This window comes from Cornus florida, unplaced genomic scaffold (assembly GCF_030987335.1).
Source record: "Cornus florida cultivar Cherokee Brave unplaced genomic scaffold, ASM3098733v1 CherokeeBrave_3.0.0_Hap2_Chr04, whole genome shotgun sequence".
NCBI classification, from domain to species: domain Eukaryota; kingdom Viridiplantae; phylum Streptophyta; class Magnoliopsida; order Cornales; family Cornaceae; genus Cornus; species Cornus florida.
This window is the reverse complement of record NW_026775574.1, coordinates 105758329-105772578: the sequence shown is the minus strand read 5'-3', so window position 1 is coordinate 105772578 and position 14250 is coordinate 105758329. Positions and strand designations below refer to the sequence as shown.

The following is a 14250-nucleotide window of genomic DNA, read 5'->3' as shown; positions in this document are numbered from 1 at the left end:
TTATGCAATTCTCTAGTCTATTTTTTTTTTTCATCTCTTATTGGTAACTTTTAATTTAACTCATTTTTATTAAAATAGTAACATTTATTTTGTCTATTTAGCATATATTTTGTTTGCCTATCTAGCATATAAGTTAAAGGTACGGGTATAACATGAATTCAAAAGAACAATAATGTTTTTATCAAATTATTATTTATTTTTATATTACATAGTTAAATTTATAAATTTATCTTTTAAAATATAAAAGGTTATAATAGTAAATTTATTAAAACAGTTATATATATATATATATATATATATATATTTTCCAAACATGATTATTATTATTTCCTTTATAAAACTCATTAATTAACCAAACACGATACATGATTAAAATTATTCTTCCCCTCCCTTTCCTTTCTCTCATAAGTAATGTTATCCGTTCTTTATTCAGGTAGATTAGTAGTAGTAAAAAAAAATGTGGCTATAACTTTTGAATTTTTCTGAAAAAGTGGGCTTTTTAATTATTATTTTTTCAGAAAATTAATCTCTATATAAAAAATTAAAAGAATATGCTGAAGTTATGAGGAATGGTAGGAGCTCATGATTTAAATCATACAAGTACAGACCACGGGCCGATACAAAGATTTTTTTGAGAATGAGGGAAGTTATGGGCTCAACAATGACCCAATACTGTAGCTGGCAAGAGTTTCTCGGGTCCATATGCCCCCAAAATAGCATCCCAATTTAGTTCGGTCGTAGATCCCAATTCATATGATTATGTTGGTGCCAATACGTTTAGATGAGCTTCCCATGTTTTGGGTTGCAATCGAATTGAATCAATGAATAGCTTAACAGGCAAGTGGCGGTGTCACACCTTTTATAGCATTTCATAGTTCACTTTCGAACCTATACAGTTCCATTTCTAACTTGAAAAGTGCTCGTATTCCCAACATATTTTAATATTACCAACGGACAAGTTGATAATTTTGAATCATTAATTTGGTACAATGATTGTGTGGTACATACTAACTCGACTTATGACCCATATCATATTTACATCAACAATGCAATACTGAATTTTGCATATTCGAGTTAAATATTTTAACATGCCTATTGCATCTTCAATGAGTAGAGTTCTATGTATAATGCACAAAACGATAATATTACAAATTAATGTTCGTTATTTTGTTTTTTGGACCTTTGTTTTTAGTTATGGGCCCATGGACCCACCTTGATTTCCATACACAAATCTTCTGTTTGTGTTATTGGAAACAAAACATCAAATCAAATATAATATAATAATAATAATTTATTGTGGCTGACAGCTGTTATATTACGGAGTATATCAATATAAACGGAGAGAGAGAAATGGCAATGAAAGTGAAGTCGGTGGACCGACTCTGACCGGGCGATAAATACACGTAGCCAGAAACGTCAAACTCAATCCTCTCGATGTTTGACGCGTGTACTTATTCCTTAATTTTGCAGTTGTACGCTTTAGATGGAGAATCCAAGGTTCCTTCTCCACCTTTACCCCTTCTTTTCCACACAAATTACATTTCTAACCAAACTCACGTGCATTTCATGACTCCCATTATTCTCTCTGCAAAAACAAACCAAAACTTACGCGTCCCAACTTTAATTTCACCAATGACATTTTCTGGTCTGCTGGTCAAAACATTTGTGCTGGCACCACCACTAACTAGGTTGTTTCCTACTAAAATTTCTCCCAAAACAATGGTGAATAAGAGAAATCAACAATACTTCGGTCAAATATAAATCGTTTTTATTATTATTGTGTATTAATAATAAGTGAATATATATATTTTTATTATCAAATTAAAAATAATGTGATACATATTTATTTATCAAATTAAATATAACTTTTATTATTAATGTATACCACTAACAAATGAATATATATATATTTTAATTATTAAATTAAAAATAGTGTGATACATATTTATTTATCAAATTAAATATAGCAGGGTATGCACGTTAAATTTGATTTGGAAATAAAAGAAGAGGTGTCAATTTATTACAGTATTAAATGACCAGACCTTTCAGTCTTTTCAATTTACTACGTTCTCTCATGGTGATTCCGTTTGCAGAATGTTGAGCTCTATTTTCTCTGTTCTTTACTTTAAGATCTGTATGTCTTTTCTGGCTTGATTTTATGCCTCTGTCATCTTGGCTTTTGACCTTAGTCCCTTTGAATGAAAAAAAAGTTTTATTACAGTATTACATGATCCCATATTATTATTCTCAATAATTACGTTACTTGTCAGTTAGTAAATGACTAAAATCATGTAATAAAATTTTTTTTCCCCAGTAAATACAAGTCATGGCAAATGGAAAGACTTAATTGTTCATGAATATTTCAATTCAAGTACTGCAAATCAAGTAAAAAAAATTTTGAGTTTTTTTTTTTCTTTTTTCCCGAACTCATTATATTGAGTTTTGAACTATTTTCAAGAATATGTATTTGAAAACTAGCCTTTTAATATTTGTTTTCTTCTCATAAATATTAGGGTAAATTACACTGACCTTTTCTAAAGTTTCGTTAACATACACAGTCCTTCCCTCTTATTTGTCAAATTACACGGACCTTCCCTATCAAAACTTTAGATGGGATGGTGTAAACTATTATTGTGTAATTATATTTTTGTCTTTAATATATATATTTTTATTTTATTTCAAAATTTTAAAGACCAAAATGCCCATCTATATTTATTATTACTTTTCAAATCAAAAATAAAAATAAAATATAAAATATATTTCACCTATCATTAAACTCATTGACTACGTCTCATTTCACCATCTCTCCTCTTTTCAACATATATTCGTACCCGTTAAGGGATGCTTTAGGGTTTTTGGTAGCCAAAACCAAAACCATCTCAAGTAAGTATTAAACTCATGGGTTGTTACTTTCTACAAGCTTCAACATTCTCTTGTTATATTTGAAATCCAAAAACCATGACCCCAGCTCTTGTCTATACAATATTTTTTCTTTAAAATTAGATTATTAGACAATTAGCGTCGTCAATTTAGAAAAATGAATAGTTCGCCATATGCAAATTTTCTATTATAATATGTGTGTGTGTGTATATATATCTTACAGATAGAGGAACACCTCACTGCTGCTACAGACATTGATCACGGTGGTATATGGAAGTGGGTGATTTAGTATATGAGTCAATCAAATTTTTTTTTTTTTTCTTCTTCTCATTATCTTAGCCCGTTTAAGATTTTCTTGCCAGTGGCAAGTATTCCTTGTCCAATTTTTTTTGCAAACTCTAGTTTTTATGATACAATTGAAACAACGGATTGGATATAATTAGATTGGAAAAAAAAAAATAGGACATAGATTGAGAGTTGTGTAAAACTAATTTACTTCCAGATTTAATCGAGATTGGTTTAGAGTTGAAAGGGTTGAAATAATATAAGAGGAGAGAGAAAAATAAAGATTACACTTGTTATGTGAAGCTAAGAAAGGGGAAAGAAAATTAGGAAAAGAGATAAAACTTGCAAGTTGTCGTTTGACTTCTTTTGAAGTGCACATGTTTGCATCGGTTTACCTATTATGTAATATAAAGGTTGGAGGGTATTGATTTTCAGTGGTTAAGAAAATAATGAAAAGGGTACTATTGGAAGTTTTGATTAAAAAAAAATGTTTACATCGTTGACTGAGTTAACCATTAAGAGTCTTTAACAAAAGGGAATTCAGTGTTACAAAGATACAAACTTTAGGGGAGGTCGGTGCAGTTTGGCAAACAAAAGGGGAGATTTGTGTATATTGACGAAACTCATAAAAAATTAATGTAATTTATCCTTAAATATTAATTTTGAACTTGACCTGAAATTTAAAGTTTAATTAAACAATCAAATTAGTGGAGTTTAAATTATTAAGAGATTTGAAGTTCGAATTTTCTTGAGACCACTTTCAAAAAAACACAAATTTTCTAATGAATTATCCAAGGCATATGAGACAGATGAATTACGCATGTCTTGTGATAAATTATGTTTGCACACTCATTAATTGGTGGATCAAGTCAATGTTGAATGGGTCAGAGATTGGTTTACACTATAGTCAAAAATCCAGAACTGGTACATTGACCTCCATTGATAAGAAATTGAGGATTTGAAAATTTAATCCAGCAATTAAGGGCAAATATGCTTCACAAATATATATATGTAATCAAAAATACCTTTGACTTAAATTTAGATTTGGATTATATTGTTTATTTATTGGTGAGTAGGTAATATGGTCCAATCATAAATGTATAAATAATTTGTGATTACAAAATATGTAGTGATAAAAAAGGAAATATGAGAGAGTTTTTTTTGAAATAAATTCAATCAATCTCTCAGATTTTCTTATTTATTACATTCCAAATTTTTTTAATTACCGATTATTTGTGTATTTGTGATTGGATCAGGGTATGTTTAGTTTCTAATTTTGAAAACTGTTATTAAGAATTTACAGAACAAAAAACAATTTGTAGAGAACAATAAAAGACATTTATCTAAAAAACAGAACTTTTTTTAACTGAGTTTTTAGAAAATAGTTTTCAGAAAAAAGTAAAAAAATTTACACCGTTTTTTGTTTTCAATTTTTTAAAAAAACAAAAAATTTCTCAGAATTACAAATCAAGAAAAGTCTAAATTATTTTCCTTATAATTATATTTGAACAATATTTAGATCATAATTAGTGAGAATGTATCCGTCCTCAATACTAATATGGACTAATAATAAGAATATTAGCATTTTTTTTCTTTTCACTCCAAAATTATTGATGAAGGGTTTGATACTAATTCAATTGTTATCATTTTTTTTTCTTAAGTTAGTATTTCCTTTATTTTCACTGCTGCCCATTAAAATATGAATGTAAATTATTAATATTATTATTATTTTTTTATCACGTAACTAATATTATTCTTTCTCCCTCTTTGTTTTTTTTTTTTTTTTCCCTAAGTTTCAAGCGAAACCTGAATTGATTTTGAAATTATTAGTGGTAGAAAAAAATTAAGCACATAAAAAACAAAATAGAAGCACTAGGACGATACGAGATGGTGTTCTTGTAATTCTCAGGAAATAGAAGGTTAAGATGTCAAACCCGTGGATAACTACTATCTTCCGCTGGTTTTTCGGACACGTCATGTACTCGCTTTTTACCGGGTTTTAAAATTAATTTTTTTAAAAAGTCCTAAAAATCAACAATCCAACGTGCTTCTAGAGCGCGCGTACCAAACCACTATACGGAGTACGACTGTAGCACATTAGTTATGAATATTTTTGATTTTTTAAAAATATGAATTTTGTTCTCACTCATTTTTTTTTTTCAGATTTTTCTACTTATTTACTATTTACATTGCAAAAATATTTTACTAATCTTGCTCAAATTTCATCCAAATTTTAGTGAATTATGAGAAATGTAAACACACGTAGACGCATTAGTTTCATACCAATTTATTTGTACCAACTCTTTGTTTTTCTTTTTGAAAAAAATTTAAAAATATCTTTTATTAGAACAACATCATTCTTAATTTGAAGTGAAACAACTCAAATCTAATATACACAAGAATTAATATACATTCGTAAAAATTTTGCTCTTATATATTTTCAAGTACTTATTTGTATTTTTAGTTTTTATAACCAAGAAAATTAAATTCTTCACAAAAGAAGTCGGGTTTGCTTGATTTGTAACTATGAAAATAATTTTTTATTCTTGAAAAATTAAAAACATAAAATTGTACAAAATATTTTGCTTGATTCACTTTTTTAAAAACTCAGTTAATGCCTGTTTTCAGAGAATAATCTTTTATAGTTCTCTGAAAATTATTCTTTATTTTTTTATAACTATTTTCGGAGAGTTACATACCAAGTATGCCTTAAGTCATTACTCTTTACTATTTTATTTTTATCATAACCAGATCCTAATAAGCTTAATTCAATTGATTGAATTCAATTAGTATTAAAAATTCCCTCTTATTATTATTCACTTATCAGTATAAAAAGTACTTAGCCATTATCAAAATATTTTTACAAAAATTACCAGCAACTAAATTGTGATAAATAAATTGAATTCAATGACTATAAATAATTTATAAAAGAATTTGCAATATATTAGTTTTTCCCTATAAAATTGTAGAGTTATTATCTTTAATAGGAGAAACAAGAAAAATGATTTTTAAAAAGTGAAAAATAAACTAATACGTAAAGAAAAGAGTTAAGTCACATAAAAGTGGGAGTGAGTGAGTGGGAGCGAATTCGAGAGCGGCAGAATTAAGTAATAAGTAATGAGAATTTAAGTGAGAGCGAAATCTGAGAGCAAGAGCATACTCAAAATGTTAAGAGTGCTCCGTCGATAAAGATTGTGTAACTTTAAAAACAGAGTTGAGTTTTTTTAATTAATTTTATTATTTTATCCTGATAAACTTGGGAAATGGAGAATTCAAATACGATACTTCTTGGAAAAGCTAAAGGTTCTACTAATTAGGTAACTAACAAGGGTATGGTAGTGAAAGACACGCGCTTTAAATGGGAGTGGGTGTCGTATTGTTATTATACCCTTCTCGCCACACCATATACCGCCTTAGCTTCCCTATAAAACGACCCTTCAAACCCTAGATACCAAACATATCAATACCCTTTCTGTTCTCTCCCTAAGAAAGATAATTTTTTATTTTCTCTGCAAAACTTTCTTCTTCTTCAAAGCTCAGATCTGAACGATTTTTCGAAGTACAGATCTGTTGTCTTCGTCTTCAAATCTAAATTGAATCTCTCTGCGTCTTTATTTTGAAATCCACAACTGTTTTCTTTTGTACCCTCCCTCTTTCTCTCCTAGAAAGTAACCTCTAACCTTTGAGCTTCGATTCTCTCTCTACCATGGGAGGACTTGCAGTTCTGCAACCACAAGATTGCTTAAGAGATCGATTTTCTAGAGAAACCCTAAGTTATCCCCATATGAAGATTCGACGAAACCCTAACCCTACCAAATCGAACAGCCGTCGGAAGCGAAGTCCGCCCAGACTTGACAACAAGCAAGCCAACAAAACCACCACCGCCAACAACAAAAGCAGACACACGGTGGTTAAGGATAGTCCCGCGAAAGGTCTAGTGATGGGACAGGTTAAGTTATTGAAACGCGGCGAAGATTTGAGCAAAACGACGGTTGCAAAGGATGAGACGGTCGATTTGGCGCTGTCTTCGGCGGATCGGTTTGGTCCGGAGCCGGAGACGGTGTTGAAACAAGTGAGAAGGACTGATTTCTACGCCGGTTCGGCATCTATCGTGTCTCCTCCGCCGAGCTCTTTGCCGTTGCCTGGATTCGTCACCAAAACAAGTGTTTTGGATGCGGCAACTGATCTCCGGCGAATTCTCCGACTTGATTTGCAGTGATATTTATATATATTTATATATTTTGGTTGTGAATTATGATCTTTCCCTTATTTTTTTTAACGGGAAGGTCATATTGTTGCAACAAATTGTCTTTAGTGTTTTGTTTAGGCTTGTTTTTATTATTTGTGTTTGGTTACATTTGTTTGGAGGGTCTTGTTGTATCCCAGAGAATCTGATGTAACTTCATATTTAGTTTTATATAAAATATACATGTATGTATATTTATTACTATTTGTGTCCGGGTATTGCGTTGTTGTAGTTTGTGTGTTTTTGAAGTTAGGTTTTAGACTTGTACATGTCGGGGAAGTTGGATACAAGCTCAATTGATACCATATGTGTGTTTGAAGCTATTTTGTACTATATGTCTCACTTTCTCCCTAAATAAGATTGCTTGCCTTGTAAATTTGAATACCAGGAATGAAGAAATCTCTTATGCTCAGACATCTTGGAAGATAAGTACATCAATTCAGTAAAAAAAAAATATCAGAATTTTATATTTTTGAGAGGGCATTATTGTCCAAAATATATGCAAAAAATGTCCCTCTAGGGAGGTGTCCATAGTCGTCTGGATGCTGCAGCGAGCGTGTCATGGGTTTGCAAGTAGATGTGATGTTTGAAGAAATTATATCCCTTGCGATAGACCAGACAGGAAAATGGAAAATGGGTGAGGGCTTTTAATGGAATGAATTTGTCCCCAAAGTCAAAATTATATAACTCACTCGTTTTGGAATTTGAATTTGTTCAAACTCTGTTTAAATGACTTTATGATAGTAGTATATGTGATTTTTTAAGTTAAAACTATATATATTTCATTTGTAAATGAATTGGAGCCACTCCAATTCACTTAATGATGAAATTCTTTGGCAAACCATAATTTGTGATTTTCCTTTCTTTTCTCTTTGGGAGTGCAGGTCCAAAGCAAGATAGACTAATAGCCAGCAGTGAAAATGATAAGGATAGTGATTGATCACGTGCGGTGTTGATGTGTGAAACAATATGGAATTGTATTTACTATCTTCTTCTTTTCTTTTACTAACCTTCCTCAAATTATAATTGATGCCAAATGAACCGAGTGAAATGCTTGGGCTTAGATCGTTAAAAACGCAACTCGGGCTTATTTGTATTTTTTAATCTCGTTTAATTAAACGAGTCGAGCTTGAGCAATGTTGAGCTCGGCTCGTAAACAGACTTATTTAAGAAGCCCATTAGATTCTTATTTTAATATTGAAGATGCAAGCACATATATATTAGAAGTGTGGCCCAAAGTTCTTTATGTTTTAAGGCCCATAAAACTAATACCATATGAGCCATTAGATTATAACGGCCCAAAACAAACTTTAGGAGAACAAATACCCCAATTCACTTCACTCTCACTCGAAACCCTAATTGCCGAATCCACACTTCTTCGCCCCGCTCACACTGGTTATGGATTATTTCTCTCAAATATCTCTCTATCTTCGCACTCTCTCTCTTTCATCTTTCTCTCAAATATCTCTCTATCTTATCACTCTTTCTCTTTCATCCTGGTCTCCACTTTGAAGACCAATAAGTGCCATACACATCACCAGCCCAGAACACAGACGATGATTGAGATGTTTTTGTGTGTACACACACTATATACCATGTGGTTGTATATATATATATATATAAATGAGCTTGAGCCGAGCTGAGCCCGAACATACCCTAACTAAGCTCGTCCGAACCCGAGCAAGTCTTTTATTTTGGCGAGCCGAGCTGAGCCCGAACATACCCCAAGGTTCAGCTCATTTGCAACCTAGCCCTAGTACTTGCGCATGTGACACCCACTAGTATCTTTTTCCTTCATGTCATTTTTTCTTGAGACAGAAAATAGCCAAAATAGGGGATCAATAACAAATTAAGCATTCACCAAGAATTACTTCCCATTAAGGACTGGTAAATGAAAATCCTGCACTTTAGAAGAAATATGAGCACCGGCATTACGACTTTCTTTTATGAGGAAATTTCTTCTGCGTGTACCAATTGAATGATTCCGAGTGAAAAATATTACTCTACGGTACCATGGAATTGGTGCATATGCACTGGAATTGGATTGGGATAAAAATCGGTTAAAGTTTGGATTAATTTTTTTTCAATTTGAATTCCAAGGTATCAATTCTATGCTACAAAGTATATGTTGCCATTAGGGGAACAAAATCCTCTCGTGCTACAGGAGAGCCGATCCCATCCGGTGAGTTAAAATGGTAAAAGTTAAAAATTAAAAAAAACAAAAGTTTTGTTATACACACATGCATACAGGATCAAATCAAAATCAAACCAACTTCCAACTCTTTTTTTTTCTCTCAACACAAACTTTAAAGAACAGTGATTATAGAGTAAACTCATGGATCTAAAGCGAAACCAGAGCTTTTCCAAGTTTAATGACATACACAACACAAGTTTATTGACACTAGTGTCTACACAGAGATGCAGCTTAGGATGTGAATAAATTTGAAATACTTTAGGATGTACGTTAGGAAAAAGTTGGGATGATCTGTTTCTAACTGGTGAGGATATTTTGGAATGTAGGAAAATGTTGGGATGCTAGTAAGGAGAAAGTTGGAATATACATTAGAAAAATATTGTGATGCAAGGCCAACGTCCCAATATTTTCCTAACATGTATCTCAAACAAGAGAAAGACATGAATAGTGGACCGTGTTTTAGTTGGTGAGATACTTTTTGATGTACTTGGGATACACGTAAGGAAAATGTTGAAATGCTGGTAAGGAGAAAGTTGGAATATACGTTAGGAAAATATTATGATACAATGCCAACGTCTCAACTTTTTCCTATATGTATCCCAAACATAGATGAATAATGAATCTTGGTACAAACTAATATATGTATTTCAATACGTGTTTATGTGTATATATATACATGTATGTATAAAAGGTTTTGTCATGCTCCGTAAAATTTTGTTTCTAAAGATTTGTCTTTTTTGTTCCCAATGACGTGGCACAAGCCGGCTGGCACCGGCTCTCCTGTAACGCAGGAGAGGATTTTGTTCTGCGATCAGATCAGGAGCGTTAAAACAGGACTGCCATTAACAGAGGTTATGGAATTACAACATCTCTTGTGGTTGTTGATATAAAGTAATTCCAAGACTCAGGAGAGAAAACTATGAACGGAAGAATACAAGCCGACATTCTTTGGAATTAGATATGCAAACAGATTACTAAACGTGGAATCAAATTACTGTGATCACTCACTGTCAAAATTATTTGATCAAATGCAGCTGAAAATAAATTAAAGTCATCTCAGAGGTAACAAGACAAGTATTGTCTAGAGATCACGTTTTCAAATCCCTCCACAACTTTCCAAAAAATAATCCCTGAATCATGGACACATTATATGCAAAAAGAATTCCCGTTCTAAATTTAGATATCACAAATTAAAGCACTGAAAATTGGACAAAAACAAACTAATCCATGTGCTGTCATTGGTAACTAATAAAACAGCTCACAGTAAATATGTCATTATGAATAATATAGAGCATTACAAATCACTCCCGTTAAAGCTGATTCTATTTGCATCTTAACCCCAGTTGATTTGGCAGAATGTTTGAGATTAAATAGATGTTCATCTTCATTGATCAGGAATATTCAATTAGATACAACATAATGGCACAAATTAGATAACCAAGTCAAAACATTTAACAAATTCCAACTCACAAGGGAATATAACCAAGAATATCTGCATCAAAAGATAGAAATCACCTTATTCTACTTCTTCTTGGAATAATACACTGTCAATAACATGCAGCAATCTTCATCTACAACTTTCTAAGAAAATTTGGTAATGATTATATTATTACCTTAGAGACGCCCAATACCTCAACTAATTGAAGATTAATCAGCAAAAGAGCGAAAATCACTGGCACTATCATTCTGTTCATTTCTCTACAGATATCCACCACCGATTTAGAGAGAGAACTCCTTGATGAAATGGCTTTCAGTCTATCTTTACCGAGGAGAAAAGTTGATGAACAAACAAGAAAGAAGATAGGAACCCAATAGCACCAGTTGCAAGCATAATTGCCAGAACCATGAAGAGAGAGTACCCCAAGTATAGAATTGCAGACACCGGTCCACTCAGGCTTTTGAGATCAAAAATGAGATAATTAATGGAGTACAAGAAGATGTAAAAAGCAACCGAACCAGATGCAAAGAATGATTTCCACCACCATCTCCAATCTTCCACACAAAGGTGCATGTAGGTAAGGACTAGAGACACTTCAACACAAACCACCACCAAAAGGCTGAAAACAATGAAGAGAAACCCGAAAACATAGTAAACACGGCCTAGCCAAATGCTAGACATGATGTAGAATAGCTCAATGAAGAGGGTTCCAAATGGGAGAGTCCCAGCTCCTAGGACCAACAACCAAGAAGGGAATCTATGCTCCGGTATTTCGCGAGGAATTTGATTGATTCGTATTGGGTACTGAAGGTAAGAAGCCCTAGAGCCAACATATCCACCCACAAGGGTGAGGGGCACAGAAATGCCAAACCAAAGTGCTAGCAAAACTAAAAATGTTGAAAATGGAATAGCTCCTGTGCTGTCACTTCCCCACAAGAGAAAATTCAGGGTGGTTAGTATAAGAAAAGCTATCCCGGGACAGAAAAAGGCAACCCGCCACGACACAGAAAACCATCCTTGAGTCTCACCACAATTAATTGTCCTTAGGAGCCAAACGGCGAAATAACCAGCCAAAACTCCGAAGAAGATGTAGAAGAAAAGCATGCCGGTAACAAGGGCTCCACGAGAAGCAGGGGACATGAAACCAAGAGCAGCAAAGAAGATTGTCTCGACTGCCATTCCTAGAATCCGAAGCCCATCTGCAACCAGTATGCATAGGAGTATCGGATTGTTTGGAGCTCGAAAAACATCTCCAGCAACAAGTTTCCACCCAGATAATTCGTCATTCATCTGAGCCTGAGCCTCCTTGTCACTCTCTTCATAACGAGCCAAGTCTCGCCTAATTGTCCTCAAGAATATCACAAGAACTATCCCAGCAAGAAAAGTAACCACCATCAGAGAATTAAGAATTGAAAACCAATGAACTTTTGAACCTTCCATCTTCAAATATGCATCCCATCTTGAGAGCCACTTAATATCACTTTCCACAAAAGAGACCTCATAACTAAATGTCAATGGTTGGCCTGCCTTTATGGCCATTGCCACCGTAACCGGGTCACATTTGATCGACAAAGGGTACTTATCATACATATTAAGATTCTTCAATGATTTTTTATCATGCTGAAAGCTACATGGAATAACTTCAAACCCCACAACCATGTAACTTGGCACACTGTTGTTGGATTTATTATGATGATTGCCCATTGCAATCAATTCCGCCCCATCTCCGGCCCCAATAACACCAGCCATATCATTCTCCTCAGACTTATGAACCAAAACTATAAACTTCAAATGGTTAAATATATAGTAAACATCTTGAACCTTAGTCCCTACAGGATAACCGGTCCAACGGAGAAAGAAACCATCTTTCTTCACATATCGAATAGCTGGAAGATTGTCTAGATTCAAATTAACCTGATACATTTCATCAATCCTTTCTTTCAAAATTTTGAATTCATCTGGTGATAAATTGTTTGTTTTACACACAAAAATCTCGCTCTCATTCGTATACATCTTAAATCGATACGGGGAGTTCTCAATTCGGTCTCCCACAAGGAGCTCGCCGAGGTTCTCAGCGCTGTCCTTGACACCCTCTGAGGGTTTACAAAAGGGCAAACTATAATACCAAAAGGGGAGTTCTGTATCAGTTGATGTCAATGAATTCACTTTCACAGATAAATGATCACCTACATTGTATGTGTGTGGGAAACTACCAGGAAGATAAAACCCATCAACGAATTGCAGAATCAAACAAGAAACGAAAACCCAATACCTAAGTTGATAAAATAAATCCATTGGTCACCGGTTTTTGCTGATTTTCCCACAGATTTGAGAGATACCCAGATGCCAAATGGAGCCAAAAAGGCTAGATTTTGAGAATTTTGTATATGGTTTGTACAATGTGCTATTGCCTCTTATGTGCATCAATGCAAATTCGAAGAATATTGAACAATAGGCATTCACTGACGTTTTACAGATATGATTGTTGCCTATCTGTGTGTGTTTGTGTGTGAGAGAGAGAAATTGAGAGAGAGAGAGAGAGAGTCTTACATGAAGTTGTGCAAAACTTGGTAAACAGGAATGCCTTAATTCCTGGAGCGTTGTGTGGAGGGAGAAGACGACCAAATAAACACCCTATTTATATCTTTGCATTTGCCTCTGACCGTGCTTTTCGAGTTTTAGCATTTTTTTTTATTTTTGTCAGATACACGTTCACAAAGTGAATTGACTATAGTACCCTTGTTCTAACAGCCGTGTCACCTGCTTCCGTGGGGTTAAATTCATCCTCAAAGCTCGACCAGATCATATAAGACAGCTCTTCTAATTGACAATTCTCTTCGCAAGTTGGTATGGTAAATGCCTTCCCAGATGACGCAACCAGACGCTCTTGTCTTGTGTGATCGTATGCCTAAATGTTCGGATCAACAATAGCCTCACAGGAACGAAGCCCTCTGTCCACCCATGCTTTTCGACTTGAGTTTTATAACCCTGCGGAGTAGAATAGGCGAGTAGCTCAGCTAGTCAGGTTTTGAATTTGCTCTCTAATGATCATTGATTCGAGCTTGCACAGGGCTAATAGAGGTTTACTCGATTGTTAACTTTAGGACCTCGTCAAATTAATCAAGGTGCACGCAAACTGGCACGGACACCTCCAGTTATCAAAAAAAATAAAAATTTGGATATTATCTTGTATATTTTATTGTGAAT

General features: G+C 33.6%; 2 protein-coding genes across 2 annotated transcripts; one reads left to right on the top strand and one right to left on the bottom strand.

Moving 5' to 3' along the window:
• Positions 1–6871: 6871 nt before the first annotated feature.
• On the top strand, positions 6872–7384 carry LOC132305517 (uncharacterized). The gene has a single exon (XM_059803150.1). The coding sequence runs from the start codon at positions 6872–6874 to the stop codon at positions 7382–7384; it is 513 nt and encodes a 170-aa protein (XP_059659133.1).
• Positions 7385–10917: 3533 nt separating this feature from the next.
• Positions 10918–13904, bottom strand: LOC132304514 (transmembrane 9 superfamily member 11-like). Its single transcript, XM_059802240.1, has one exon. It carries the CDS (start codon positions 13336–13338, stop codon positions 11356–11358), a length of 1983 nt encoding a protein of 660 aa, XP_059658223.1. The 5' UTR covers positions 13339–13904; the 3' UTR covers positions 10918–11355.
• Between the last annotated feature and the right edge of the window lie 346 nt (positions 13905–14250).